Here is a 14879-nt window from a genome sequence, read left to right as displayed (position 1 = left end):
CATTCCAGAACCCTCCATGGTAGACTAAAATCCGCGAAGTAGCAACCATATTTTATTATTTATATGCATTTTGACCCTTTATGCATAATGCCAATACAAAATATGCATGTGAGGTTCAGGTATTATTTCTGTCCACTTTGGGTCGCCATCATCACGTTCACGTTCTAATCTACACCGTAGTACCTGCGACTTTGAATGTGTCGGGCATTAAAATGCGGTTGAGTGATGTGGGAGTCAGGGAATGAGAGTGTAGAGTTGGCTGACATAATGCCAATACAAAATATGCATGTGAGGTTCAGGTATTATTTCTGTCCACTTTGGGTCGCCATCATCACGTTCACGTTCTAATCTACACCGTAGTACCTGCGACTTTGAATGTGTGCAGCATTAAAATGCGGTTGAGTGATGTGGGAGTCAGGGAATGAGAGTGTAGAGTTGGCTGGCGATTATGTGGCTAACCCGTTAGCCAGTCTGTGTTTTGAGTGACTCAGTGTCAGTCGTGGCATGTTTATTTTGTTACCATTGGTTTAATAAAGCGATTTAAAGTGTGCCAGCTGCTGTCGACCCTTGACCCTGCTCAGAGATTATAATTTGTTCTAATTAGGGATGGTAGGGGCAGCATGGTGGGCGAATGCTTAGTACATCTGCCTCACAGTTCTGAGGACTGGGGTTCAAATCCTGGCCCCGCTTGTATGGAGTTTGCATGTTCTCTCCGTCCCTGCGTGAGTTTTTCCGGGTACTCTGGTTTCCTCCCACATCCCAAAAACATGCACGGTAGGTTGATTGAAGACTCTAAATTGCGCATAGGTGTGAATGTGAGTGCGAATGGTTGTTTGTTTGTATGTGCCCTGCGATTGGCTGGCGACCAGTTCAGGGTGTACCCTGCCTCTCTGCCGAAGATAGCTGGGATAGATAGGCTCCAGCATGCCCGTGACCTTAGGGAGGATAAGTGGTACAGAAAATGGATGGATGGACAGGGGTAGTAGGCTATGTTAAATTAGATAACGTGTTTACTTTCCCGTAGACAAGCAATTGTGTAAGCCAGTTCTGCTTTTCAGTAGACACATTGCACTTTATCTTCTTTTTTAAGTGTGGAATGATTCCAAACTTAGGACATTTTTTGTCTTTTACGCTCTCTTTTGGCTCGCAGTTATTGTTATGTTAGCCTACTCTGCAGTAACAAAATGATCACCGCAAAATCCTGCAATATTGGGAAAAATCCGCAATTTAAAATTATTGTATGATTTAAAAACAGTGATACAGTGCGGCCTCAAAAAGCGAACTGCGATATGGCGATGGACGAGTGTATTTACTTGTTAGTCCACATGCACGCTATGTTTAATTTCACTGGCTTTCTTAAGATTTTACAAAACTAACTTTTCCGTTAGTAGAGAGAAAAAAACAAGCATTTTTGTCCATCCTTTGTAGAAAGAATTTTTGCAGTTTCTTTATCTTGATATTGAAGTGTGGCGTACTTTACTGTTAGTCCACACATTAGTCTTCCCCTTTTTCCAGTTCCCTGTGCTTGTTTCTTTTCCCGGTGATTCTTTTCAGGCTTCTGACTGACTAAAATAGCCTTATGGTTAGAGGTTATACTGCCTCCTGTTGCTTTGGCATGTACTTGACAGACATGTCATGTGCACTGATCTATTTTTTTTATGCCTTTAGTTGTGGACAGAGTGTTTTGGGACTGTAGAGAAGGCTGAATTGTTTCTAAAAATACCCGTGTATGTGTGGACATAACCCTAAAAAACATTGTCTTTAGAAGAAGTCAAACTCGTAAGTTCCCACTTCTTTCTGTCTCTCCCTTGGCTCCTGTGTTTAACTTGTGTGTATATTTATCCATGCTGTGGGCAGCGAGGAGGTGAAGAGACTAATTACTTGTGTCGAACTTTGTCTGTGGCTTGTTCACCTCCGGCAGGCAGTCCTAACCGTAGTTTGACTTTCGCTGTTTTGGAAAAAAACTTTTTTTTTTCCAACCATCACTTTCATCCATTTAAGCTTTTCAATTGGACACAGCCTGTCATGTTTTAATGTGGCCTATGTCTTCACGTGTGCGCATGATGTGCTTGATGACGGCCAGGAAGCATTTCAACACTAAATATACTGTGTAAAGTATGCATATAACGAGGAGAGAAATAGAAACGTCTTTTCCTGCATTCTCCCATTGATTTGTAGGTGTATAGGATAAATTATTAAATAATATAAGAGCTTGGGAATAAAAAGAACATCTGTCTCATTCATGTATGGCTGGCCAGGTGCCAGCTTGCATGGTGGTATAGCTGAGGCCGGTTGAAGGGCTTTTGTCTCGGCTCGGCATTTCCTGACAAAGGGGTGATATTGTTTTAGGTTAGTAGGCCATTTGGGAGAATCAGTATTCAGAACACATGATCACCGCAAAATCCCGCAATATTGGGAAAAATCCGCAAATTTAAAATTACATATACTGTATCTTGTTTATGTTTATAAAGTAGAACAATGTAAATTACCTTCATATCATCACAGATGTAAAGGTCCTACACTGCATTTGGCTCACTGTTAAAACAGAAACATTTCTAAAGATTATAAGAAAGTCATTAATTAAAACATCGTGATGGAAAACGTGTGCATTTAATGCATTTCTCAGCTTCACTCACCAAACAAACATGCAAAAAAGTCATATTTTTCTCGGGTAGAAATCATGTCTGCTCTCTCTACAAAATCAACAAGGGAAGCCTTGAGTTGCCCTCTGGGAGCCACGTATTAACATTCTGTCACGTTTCATTTGACATTTCAATTTTTCTAATACGACAGGAAAGAGAAATAGGTGCAATTTTAGCACTTCAGTCACGTTTTGTTCAGACTAATCATGCAGTGTCAATGGGAAACAGTATATGCTGTTGTATTATATCTCATAGCTTTATCATATGCTGCAAAGCCAAAGGGAGAACAATAGGATTTTAGGTTAAAACAACTCTTAAATTGGCTCTGTGCTTTCACCCATAGATATAGGACAGATATTTGAGTCCATCGTATTTGACTTTGTCCTCAATGTCCGCTCTTGTTTGGCTCTTGGCTTTAGGTCAGAGAAAGACAAAATGCCTTCGCAAAGTTTTCAACCTTTTCATGCATGATGATGGAAGAGAGGCTGCGCACACGATGGCATTGCACAAATTTCCATTGGTAAATATTTAATCAAGTGTTTGAGTGAGTTTACCACAAGTCACCACCGAGTGCAATGTGGTAAGCCTGACTTGCTGTTTCTGTGTACTGTATGCCTTCCTGCATCCACATCACTTTAACAAGCCTGCCTTGCCTGTCCTCCTTGATGACAGCACTTGCACAGTGAACCTGCTCCGCACACTTATACACACAGTGGATCTGTATTAAAAGTAATGGCTCAGAATTCATGTCACAATTTCAAACATATGATGCAAACCTTGGACACAAATCTCCCACCAAAGGATCGCTAGATATTTTTCTTCCTTACCCGATGAGAGTTAATTGATGTCAAGGATTTTGTAATGCCCATAGGAAATCATCAGTTTCTCTCTGTGCAATTTACTAATGTGCTTTTTCCACCAGCCTCTGATTTACACTCAATGCCACAACATTATCTTATATTAATGCAAGAATTGTTGTGCATGTCTCTTGATGTTGTGAAATAGTGTTGACAAAATATAACAGACACCTGAGTGCAGTTCTACAGTACTGTACCGCAAACTGCAACCACAATAATGAATTGTATACTAACAAATACTAGACTTTACACCAATCTAAGCGGCTTGATCGCTATCGGCCGATAAGTTGCATTTTATGCAGATCGGCTGATCAGCTTGAATGTCATAATTCGCTGATCCGATCAACGACGTCCTTGATCGGCTCCGCAAAAGATATTTACTCCGCATCGCGGTCGTATATGTTTGAATCCAAAAGCTAGTTTATTTTTAGCCTTGTCACATGTCTTGTAACGTAGTACTGTAAATACCTGACGGCCGATGTTTTTTTTAAATCTTGTAAGTGAAAAAAACATGTCAGCGGTGTGGGACTGTTTTGCAATGTCTGAGACCGAAAACATGTAAGCCATTAGCAATCTGTGCAAAACTGAAGTACCGCATGGGGGAACTTCATCTAAATGCTTCAATACAACAAAGTTGATCAGACACCTGAAGAATGTACACAAGGAAGGAATGTACACATGCCGCATTCAAGCAACGCAGCATGGAAAAGGAAAAGCTGACAACCAAACTGACGCTGATGCAAACAACGCTGGACAACACCCGTGGGACAGTGAGAAAGCTAGACTTGGCATGTCATTAACATTATTTGTTAATGTAAAGTAATTTGACTACAATAAAGTAATTCAATTACAGTAGGTTGGCACCCGTTATTTATGTCTCAATTAATGTTGGCTTGACCTGACTGAACTTTAGACTTATGTCAGTGGCCAATTCTTGAATGCGCCCTAGAGGTCATTGATGTTTTACATTTTGTCTAAAACGCAAGAGAATAATTTTGAAGATACTCTGTATACAGTAAACAAGTGTATACAGTAAATGAACAAGTCATTGAGACAAATTCCTTGTGTGTTTTTGACATACTTGGCAAAATAAAGATGATTCTGGTTCTGATTTAAATAGATTACATTGCTCCATCTTGTAATCGGATCGCTGATCGGTTATCGCTTTTTTAAACTCGCTGATCGGCCCCAAAAATTCTGATTGTGTAAAGCCTAACAAATACTGTATACATTTTTAAATGATTACCTCTTGAGTGTGTCAAATCAAACAATACCAATATATACTGTATGTAGTGGCATGCTCTTTATACAGATCTTGTATTGGATTTGAAGTTGGAGCTGTTATCTGCTATCAAATGTTACTCAGATTAGATGAATGGATACACGAATGGTATGATATGCTATACAAAATGAGAAATAAAGGTGTCTTAATTGACACTTTGTTTCCGTCAGTGTTTTTCAAACTTTTACTTTACTTTTAAATTACTTTGATGTCCAAGTACCACCATCATGACCAACATACAAACACAGTAGTGTAGTAGGCCATTGTGTTCATCAAAATTGAGATAGGATTTATTCCTAAAAAGAATATTAAATTATCGTCGTAAGCTGCAGTTTGAAAAGTTTGAACATTCATACTGACATAATTAAATTGTATGGCACATGCAGAGACAGACAACCATTCAGACAACATTCACACCGTCACTGATTGGGAACTGAACCAACGGTGCCTGCCCCGAAGTCAGCCGAATGTATGTAATATGCTGCTTATTCCAGCCAGGAGCTGACAGTAAAGAATCCATATCATAATTACAATGGACAAAATAACTTAGATCGTTCTTTTATTTGACTGCAGTCACAAATCTGTAGCTCCCCGACTGAATTGGTAGTTACTATAACATATCGGCACAACACATTGCACATGAACCTGCAGTTGCAGTCCATTAAAATGCACGATGCGCCACTCATTAGGCGGGGTTATTACACTATCTGTCGGAATGATTCAAGCTGTGCACTATCGTCTCAGGTGCTAGGATTTGTCCCATCTGTCGAGCATGACTGCCTACACCTTTAGCCAAGTCCGATCTGAGCAGCGTTCAGTTTATCAGCTTTGTCTCCGGAAATAGAAAACAGGCAGTTGTCCTTGCAGGAACGGGACGACACAGATGGACTGACAGGCCGAGTCCCTGTAAAGATCCTGTTTTTTAGTCTGTTGTTGAGCGGACCTCTTTAGAGACTCACCTCGAAGTCAATATGCAAGAGCTTCGGCTTTAACCTGGTCTACGATGGCAAACCGCCATGCATCAATTCTGTTGATATCCAGTGAGTCATGACATTTTAGTCCACACACAAACTCACTGAGTAAAGGAGGGGACTCTTATTGTCTTTGTGTTGGGGTATACGTAATAATGTTTATAGAGTTACTCAGCAAGACCAGGTGTGCAAATCAAGCTGATCTAATAGCTGTGGGGTGTGTGTGTGTTTGTGTGTGTGTGTATTAGGTTCCATTATAGGAACAGGTTGCCTGGCTCCATATGTGCGCAGTGAGTGGGGAAGCTGGGAAAACAAGCTTCTCCATGGCTCTCCGTGTTATTACTACCTCCCACCTCACCAAGTCTTGTTTGAAGACAGGAAATAGGAGTCAGACCGCAGTCCGAGGGGCATGTGGCAGTGGTTTATACTTGGGTGACCTCTGACTTATCCTGCACACCCCCGCCTGCTCGCTCACACCTCTCCCCCAGCCTCTGCACTCGCTCCCCTGTGTCCCTCGAAGGTAAAAACGTCCCGATCCGGCCCAGCCCAGGCAACCAGAGCAGTGTGGATGCGCTGAGATTTGTTTGAGTGAGCAATGAAAAGCAGATGGAACCAGAGAAACTGATTCACCAGATGAGGAAGAAATAAAAGGAGACTCGTAAAGCATTCGCAAAGAAAAATAATCCCTATGCTTTGTGACTAATTATTTGTATTTGTCTTGTGTGGTTTTGCTGTAGAGACAATGTGGACTTCCAAACTGTCCCATGGTTAATTTTTCACATTATCAGATCAGAGATGGAGAGCAGAAGGAGATTAGAGGACCTTTTCTTTTTTTTTTCCTGAATGGAAAAGGTTGTGGTGAAGTCTGTGGTTTAGGGATTCTTCTACATCTACTATATTCTTGTAGTATTCTGAAATTAAACCATATCCGCCCCTATAATATTTTTTTCATTATAAATTGCATTTTTTCAAAAAAAAAATTGTATTACACATACCCACAAACAATTGACATTCTTGTGCAGAGCTACGCTATTTATAACCAAGTGTACCCTTACTTATCACAATAAAAGTATTATTACAAATGGTGGGAATCTCATAATAACTCGTTTTGCAATATTATTAGGATATTTTGCCAATGTTTAGACTAATATCATAATAGAGAGATTATGTAATAATGGATATATTGGGGTCACTGATGGTGTAGTAGTACATTTGCCTGACTTTGGTGCAGGGCGCTTGGGTTCAGTTCCCACTCAGTGACGGTGTGAAAGTGAGTGCGAATGGTTATCCATGTCTATATGTGCTCTGTGACTGACTGGCGACCAGTCCAGGGTGTAGTCCGCCTTTTGCCCGAAGTCAGCTGGGATAGGCTCCAGCACCATACGACCTGGAGCAGGATAAGCGGTGTTGAGAATGGATGAATGGATATATTGGGCAAAATGACAGCTACCATGAGAGCAATTTAAAGAAATTGAGTAATACCTACATAAATAGACCTTTTTTCCCCCTTAATATTTCCAAAACAATAGTCTGACAAAACTAAGCCTGACTGCCAGGTAGCACGGTGTGCGGGCTTCTGGAACTAGTTATCATAAGTGGCTGACTGTCAGCCACTAGTATTGCAATTCAGAATTTGAATCGCAGGCGAACACTGTTGCAAACGTAATTGCCAATCACCCAATCAACAATTGGATGTCGTATCATATGAGATTTCACAACAAAAATGTCCATTCCCTGGTACGAAACGAGTTCCAGTTAGCCACTGACAAGAATTAACTATATTTCTATTTTTATATCTACCCGAGGTTAAAAAGATATGCATAAAGAGTCTCTGTAATTATTACTATGCATGGAATAGCATTTTAGTGCAACTTAACCAGCATGAAAAATACCTTAGTAAAGAAGACTCAATTGTGTGATGACGTTGTAGTTATTAATAATAATAATGAAAAAGGGAATGGAAAAACTATAGCCAGCCGTTGTTTCCTTGGATATGATTTGATTAAGAACATGTACTCGTGTATAATGCGCACCCATGTATAATGCGCACACCCAAAGTTGACCTCAACATTCTGGAAAACCCTTCTACCCATGTATAATGCATTTTTAAAAATCATGATTTTGTTTCTACCCATATGATCAAAACATGAAGTATTATCTGTATTTTGTTATTTTTTTAAATAATTATTCTGAAGTTAAGCACTTTATTTGAACACGTTATACTTTATTTTTATTTACTTGCTCTTATTTTGAAATTCACAGCCATACTTTTATTTAGTAAATGAGAAAACAGACACTTGTGCTCATATGTTTGATTACCCAGGCAGAATTTGTAAGATGTGTACAATTCTTTCAAGAAAACATTAAGGACCAGGCGAAAGACATTGAATTTTATTTTAATGGGATGCAAATTAAACTGTCAAGCATTTCAGAAAAGCATTATCATTAAACAAAACATAAATAAATTAATGATGGTTGTTGTTCAGTCATAAGTCGTATTTAAAAAAAAATAAAAAATAAAAAAAATAAAATCAAAACAATATTTCACAAATTCTTCCTGGGTTTGTAAACTTGAGCACAATTGTACAACCCCAATTCCAATGAAGTTTGGACGTTGTGTTAAACAAATAAAAACAGAATACAAAGATTTGCAAATCATGTTCAACCTATATTTAATTGAATACAGTACAAAGATATTTAATGTTCAAACTGATCAACTTTATTGTTTTTAGCAAATAATTATTAACTTGGAATTTTATGGCTGCAACACGTTCCAAAAAAGCTGGGACAGGGTCATGTTTACCACTGTTACATCACCTTTTCTTTTTACAACATTCAATAAACGTTTGGGAACTGAGGACATTAATTGTTGAAGCTTTGTAGGTGGAATTCTTTCCCATTCTTGCTTGATGTACAGCTTCAGCTGTTCAACACTCCGGGGTCTCCGTTGTCGTATTTTACGCTTCATAATGCGGCACACATTTTCAACGGGAGACAGGTCTGGACTGCAGGCAGGCCTGTCTCGTACCCGCACTCTTTTACTACAAAGCCACGCTGTTGTAACATGTGCACAATTTTTTGGCATTGTCTTGTTGAAATAAGCAGGGGCATCCATGAAAAAGACGTTGCTTGGATGGCAGCATATGTTTCTCCAAAACCTGTATGTACCTTTCAGCATTAATGGTGCCTTCACAGATTTGTAAGTTACCCATGTCATTGGCACTAACACAGCCCCATACCATCACAGATACTGGCTTTTGAACTTTGCAGTCCGGATGGTTCTTTTCCTCTTTGGCAAGGAGGACACGACGTACACAATTTCCAAAAACAATTTGAAATGTGGACTCGTCAGACCACAGAACACTTTTCCACTTTGCATCAGTCCATCTTAGATGAGCTCAGGCCCAGAGAAGCCGGCGATGTTTCTGGGTGTTGTTGATAAATGGCTTTTGCTTTGCATAGTAGAATTTCAAGTGGCACTTACGGATGTAGTGCTGAACTGTATTTACTGACATTGGTTTTCTGAAGTGTTCCTGAGCCCATGTGGTGGTCCTTTACACATTGATGGCAGTTTTTTATGCAGTGTCGCCTGAGGGATCGAAGGTCACGGGCATTCAATGTTGGTTTTCGGCCTTGCCGCTTCCATGCAGTGATTTCTCCAGATTCTCTGAACCTTTCGATTATATTATGGACCGCAGATGATGAAATCCCTAAATTCCTTGCAATTGTACGTTGAGGAACATTGTCCTTAAACTGTTCGACTATTTTCTCACGCACTTGTTCACAAAGAGGTGAACCTCGCCCCATCTTTGCTTGTGAATAACTGAGTAATCCAGGGAAGCTCCTTTTATACCCAATCATGGCACCCAGCTGTTCCCAATTAGCCTGTTCACCTGTCGGATGTTCCAAACAGGTGTTTGATGAGCATTCATCAACTTTCTCAGTCTTTCTTGGCACCTGTCCCAGCTTTTTTGGAATGTGTTACAGCCATAAAATTCTAAGTTAATGATTATTTGCTAAAAACAATAAAGTTGATCAGTTTGAACATTAAATATCTTTGTAGTGTATTCAATTAAATATAGGTTGAACATGATTTGCAAATCATTGCATTCTGTTTTTATTTGTTTAACACAACGTGCCAACTTCATTGGAATTGGGGTTGTACATATATGCAGTCATATGTACCCCTGTCATATTGGAATTAAAGTGTAGTCTACACCTTTTTCATAACCTCTAGGTGGCATACTAGAATGAAAGTGTACAGCTTTTCCATAACCTCTAGATGGCTTTTCTCCTATACCTATGTATAATGCGCACTATTGACCTTTGACCATTTTTGGGGGTAAAAACTGTGCATTATACACGAGAAATTACATCCATCCATCCATTTTCTGAGCCGCTTCTCCTCACTAGGGTCGCGGGCGTGCTGGAGCCTATCCCAGCTGTCATTGGGCAGGAGGCGGGGTACACCCTGAGCTGGTTGCCAGCCAATCGCAGGGCACATAGAAACAAACAACCATTCACACTCACGGAGAGAACATGCAAACTCCACACAGGCGGGGCCGGGGATTGAACCCGGGTCCTCAGAACTGTGAGGCTGACGCTCTAACCAGTCGGCCACCGTGCCGCCGAGAAATTACAATATGTTTTAAAATTTGCAACAAACAGGTAAGATGAACAATGAAAGATGCTACCTCATTTGTATTTATTTATTTATTTTTGAGTTAAATAGGATTCCCATCCATTATCTTACCTTGTCATATTCTGATGGTACAACCCAACATCTTATTACTCCCCTTGTTAGAATCAGGCGCATGTTCACCAAACAAACCTACATGTATAGGGCGCCCCATGTCACCTCATTGTGTCCAGATTCCTCTCGTTCCCATTAGTCAGGAGGCCCATTTACTGTTGCATGCCTTACTAAACTCTTTATTTCAGTAAGAGTCTGACGTTCTTTGGCTTTCAAAAGCAGACAAGCCCCCCCACCCCTGGCCCTCTCGATGGTGGCTGATGGCGTCAATGATAATGATGTCACGGCCGGTGACATCATCACAGCGTGCCATGCAGTTGCACAATTAGGCTCAGCCTGATTTTGGCAGCACCGAGAGGGAGGGAGCTGGAAAAAAAGAGGACCTAAAAGATTGATGTTTCCATTTGGCTTTCTGTTTAATTCTGCCGTTCTATTAACATATTCAAATTGTCTTTGTGAGCTTTTGTACGGTGGAAAGCATTTTAATTTGTTCTGCCGACTTTATATCTCTATTACTGCCTGGAATGAACACAGTCAATTGGAGCAGGATATCCGGCGATTTGGCTCCCCGGTGCAAGCCTTTGACGCTCTTTAACATGTATTGTTTCCGCTAAGATGCCTTTGCCCAGCCTCTCTCCTTTCCATTTCTCTTTGCTCCCTGCTCCCTTACATCTCTTCCTGTTGCACCTTGCCTGTTTATTCCTCCCTTGCCCACAACCCTATCTGTGCCTTTGCAGGACTCTGAGAGAAAGGGCTTCATGAACAAGCTTTATGCCATTCAGGACGTGTGTATCAGTGTGCAGAATGCGCTGGATGAAGTGGCCTCCTATGGCGAGAGGATAAAGAAGTGAGTCGTAAGCCTGCTCCTCGGCGCCCGGCCCGCTGGGCTTTGTGCTCGGCTCCACACGTCCCAGTGTTTTTCTGCACTGCCAGTTTGCCTCACTTTCCCTTGCCAGCCTGATTAGAACTTACTTGCTGGGAAACGCTGCCAGCATGACAAACAGACGATCCTCCATTCTCCTGAATCATATACTGCTTAAACAACCCGACGGTGCCGTCAATATTTTCTCACGACCCTTTTCTTATCTTTGCAGCACTTTTAACTGGACAGTGCCTTTCTTAAGCTGGCTGGCCATTGTCGCTCTTGGAATGGCGACCGTCATTGTTTACTTCATCCCACTAAGATACATCGTGCTAGCCTGGGGTAAGCCATATCATGGATGACTGGTTAGAGCGTCTGCCTCACAGCTCTGAGGACCGGGGTTCAATCCCGTGCCTGCGTGGGTTTTCTCCGGGCACTCCGGTTTCCTCCCACATCCCAAAAACATGCATGGTAGGTTAATTGACAACTCTAAATTGCCCGTAGGTGTGAATGTGAGTGCGGATGGTTGTTTGTTTCTATGTGCCCTGCGATTGGCTGGCAACCAGTTCAGGGTGTACCCCGCCTCCTGGGCGATGATAGCTGGAATAGGCTCCAGCATGCCCGCGACCCTAGTGAGGAGAAGCGGCTCAGAAAATGGATGGATGGATGTCATTACTGTATGTTTGTGTTAAGTACAATACTATTCTTATTAAAAAAACAACTTTACACACATTTTCTTTGGGTGTTTTTTGCAAGGCTGGAACATATTATCATTTCCATTCATTGTGAATGGGGAAAGATGATTTGGAAGACGATGGCATGTTTTAAAATGAGTACCCAAAGCAACATATTTGGAGACTTCATCAGAGAAAATACACATCTGCCTCTAATTTCCGAGGTTGGGGGTTAAAATCCGGGCTCCGACCTTCCTGTGTGGAGTTTGCATGTTCTCCTTGCCCTTTTTTGCCTCATTCAACTACTTGAATGAAGCAGTCAAGTTTTTGTAAAGGCCAAATTTTTTATACCTCTCTGGTATTGATTCTGGGAATCAATGTCACAGTGGTACCTAATGTTGTGACCTGTGTGGTGTATTAAAAGTGATAATGGCTACTTGTAATTTCTTACTGTTCACTCCCTTTTCACCACATCTTTCTCTGTGTCTCGATACAGGAGTGAATAAATTCACCAAGAAGCTACGAGACCCTTACACCATTGATAACAACGAGATCTTAGATTTTTTGTCCAGAGTGCCCTCAGATGTACAAGTGGTCAGTAAACCTTACTTTCTTATTGAACACTAGCTGTTATTCATGGGCATTGATGCTGTTTACCACTTTCTTAGGCCTCGTTTCAGTATCAAGTTGCATTTTTTATTTTTTTTGGTAACCTTTGTTTTGCGTTGCTGAGAATGTGTAATCAGATTACAAGGTTAGGTGAGTTTAGTGTCCAGAGCATAACCAGGGTGATTGGTTCCTCATATACACTCACAAAGCTTCAATGCAAGTTGCTGTTTCTAAGCTTTTCTAGTAATTTGGAACCTATAGGATAAATCAACAGCTCCATGTGGTTTTGCCTCCACATTAATTTAGAGATCAGATTTCCTTGTAGCTAAAAACTACGAATGCATTTTAGGGACAATATAGGCATGTAAATGTACTCTCTGCTGTAACGTGCTGCGCTCCCCATAACAAAGTGCAGTGTAAAGTGCAATTAAGCACCCGCTTGTGAAAGCGGCCGTGTTATCCAGCACTGATGGAATACGTCGTATCCGTGAAGCCCCGCTGTGTCCAGTTCAACACACACATGCACAAACACACACACGTTGTGTGACCTCGGGCCCCTTATCCGACCAATCCACTGCCACATCAGCGCACACAAGCTTCCTCTTTGATGGCTTGCTGTCTTTCATCTTTACAAGGTCATATTCCTCGCTCTTCTGCACGCCTCCGCAGTGCTTTTCCCAATTCGACCCTTGTGCAACTTTACAATGTCGTGTGTACATTTTTTTTCTAAGGGGGAGCTGTTACAGTTATTTGCACGAGGCAGGTAGCCGTCACATTAAATTAGCCCAAGCTGTCCGCCCTGGTGAAGTGCAACCACCTGACAGACCTGGAGCCTAAAGGGAATGGGATGTAAAGGGGCACAAGCCCAGCAGGTACAAGGCCTTTACAAGGACCCTAATGAGGGCCTGCTGGAAGGGGGGGGGAAGGAGGGGGGGGGTCTGGTCGAGTCTGGTCCATTGCCCATGCAGCTATGGTTGTGTCAGCTGTAAGAAGTGATCATTTAGGTGCTACTGTCACAGTTGTAGAGTTTTTATATATATATATATATATATATATATATATATATATTTGGCATCTGCATAAATGCAGTGCAATTTACCACCAGATCAAAAACTTCTAAAAAGGAGGAAAAAGCAGCTTTTGATATTGTATTGTATTTAAATGTATTCAAATGTAATATATATATATATATATATATATATATATATATATATATATATATATAATCACTAGCCGAGTACAGTTCAGTTGTATTTAACTTTCAACAATTATGCATTTAATCTTCAAAAACCTTTTGTTTTTAAATGTTTATTTAGGTGCAATGCTATACATTTTAATTGAATCATTTAATTAGTTTTATTTTCATTTTGATATATTTAAGCACAGTGTTATTTTTAAAACTGCATAATTTTATAATGGCTTATAAAAATTTTGTAGGAATAAAACATCTGTTTTGTTTTTGATGAACACTTAAGCCTACTACACTGCTCTATTTGAATTTTGGTCATCATGGTGGTACTTGGAGAGCTAAGTATTTTTTGATGTGGTACTTGGTTTAAAAAGACTTCTTTGACATAATTAAGGCAATTAACCAGTTAAGGCAAAACATTGTAAATAAGAAATGAGTAAAAATATATTTTAATGAGAGGCAGAAGTTTTGTGCCCATTCAATTGTGCTATTCAATACATTTGAAGTCAATAAAAGAACAAAATGTGCATTTTGGGGGGAAGTGAGCTTTTTTTCTTCTTCTCTCTGACAGAACAGTTATTGTTGCAGAAATATTTTAATGTTTTGGTTTGAACTACTGGACAAAGGCAAGCTCACTGCTGAGAGACCAATGATGTGGGAATGCTGTCATGTCGTTGCCTCAAAATTATCCTCATCAACCAATCACAATGCTCTGATGTCATTCTTATGCGGACATATTTGCATGATTGCTGTAATATGCCACCATCTATATGATGTGATATTTGAATTGATGCAATATTTTCTGTTTTGCAATATAGTCATGTTTGTTTCTTTGAATTTTTGGCTTGTTGGGTACAGTATCTTGTCCGTTCTTTCACATCACAAATGACTGGCACAACCCAACTAATACCTCTGTCGAACACTCGTGTAAGTCGACATCTCCAGTGGTGCGTAGAGGCCGCAATAGGGTGACAGTTTTACCACTTGAACAGTTTTCTTAAATCCAGTTTCTCTGTGGGCAGCATTTTCAAGAGTGACTT

The 14879-nt window shown here is 40.5% G+C and overlaps 1 protein-coding gene across 13 annotated transcripts in view; it reads left to right on the top strand.

Annotated features, from left to right (window-relative positions):
* Positions 1-14879, top strand: part of mctp1a (multiple C2 domains, transmembrane 1a) — a 135779-nt gene that overhangs the window by 111636 nt on the left and 9264 nt on the right. For 8 of the 13 annotated variants that reach the window (XM_061767248.1, XM_061767249.1, XM_061767254.1 and 5 more), the window contains 3 exons: positions 11243-11352; positions 11600-11709; positions 12538-12635. In XM_061767248.1, the coding sequence (XP_061623232.1) occupies positions 11243-11352; positions 11600-11709; positions 12538-12635 (318 nt within the window). Of the gene's footprint in view, positions 1-3061; positions 3163-11242; positions 11353-11599; positions 11710-12537; positions 12636-14879 lie in introns of those variants that run through there. The other 5 variants (XR_009787694.1, XR_009787693.1, XR_009787692.1 and 2 more) reach the window with 2 other exon arrangements.

The sequence above is a fragment of the Phyllopteryx taeniolatus genome, chromosome 3 (genome assembly GCF_024500385.1).
Source record: "Phyllopteryx taeniolatus isolate TA_2022b chromosome 3, UOR_Ptae_1.2, whole genome shotgun sequence".
In the NCBI taxonomy this organism is placed as follows: Eukaryota; Metazoa; Chordata; class Actinopteri; order Syngnathiformes; family Syngnathidae; genus Phyllopteryx; species Phyllopteryx taeniolatus.
The sequence above is the reverse complement of the archived record's forward strand: the minus strand, read 5'-3'. Positions and strand labels throughout refer to the sequence as shown.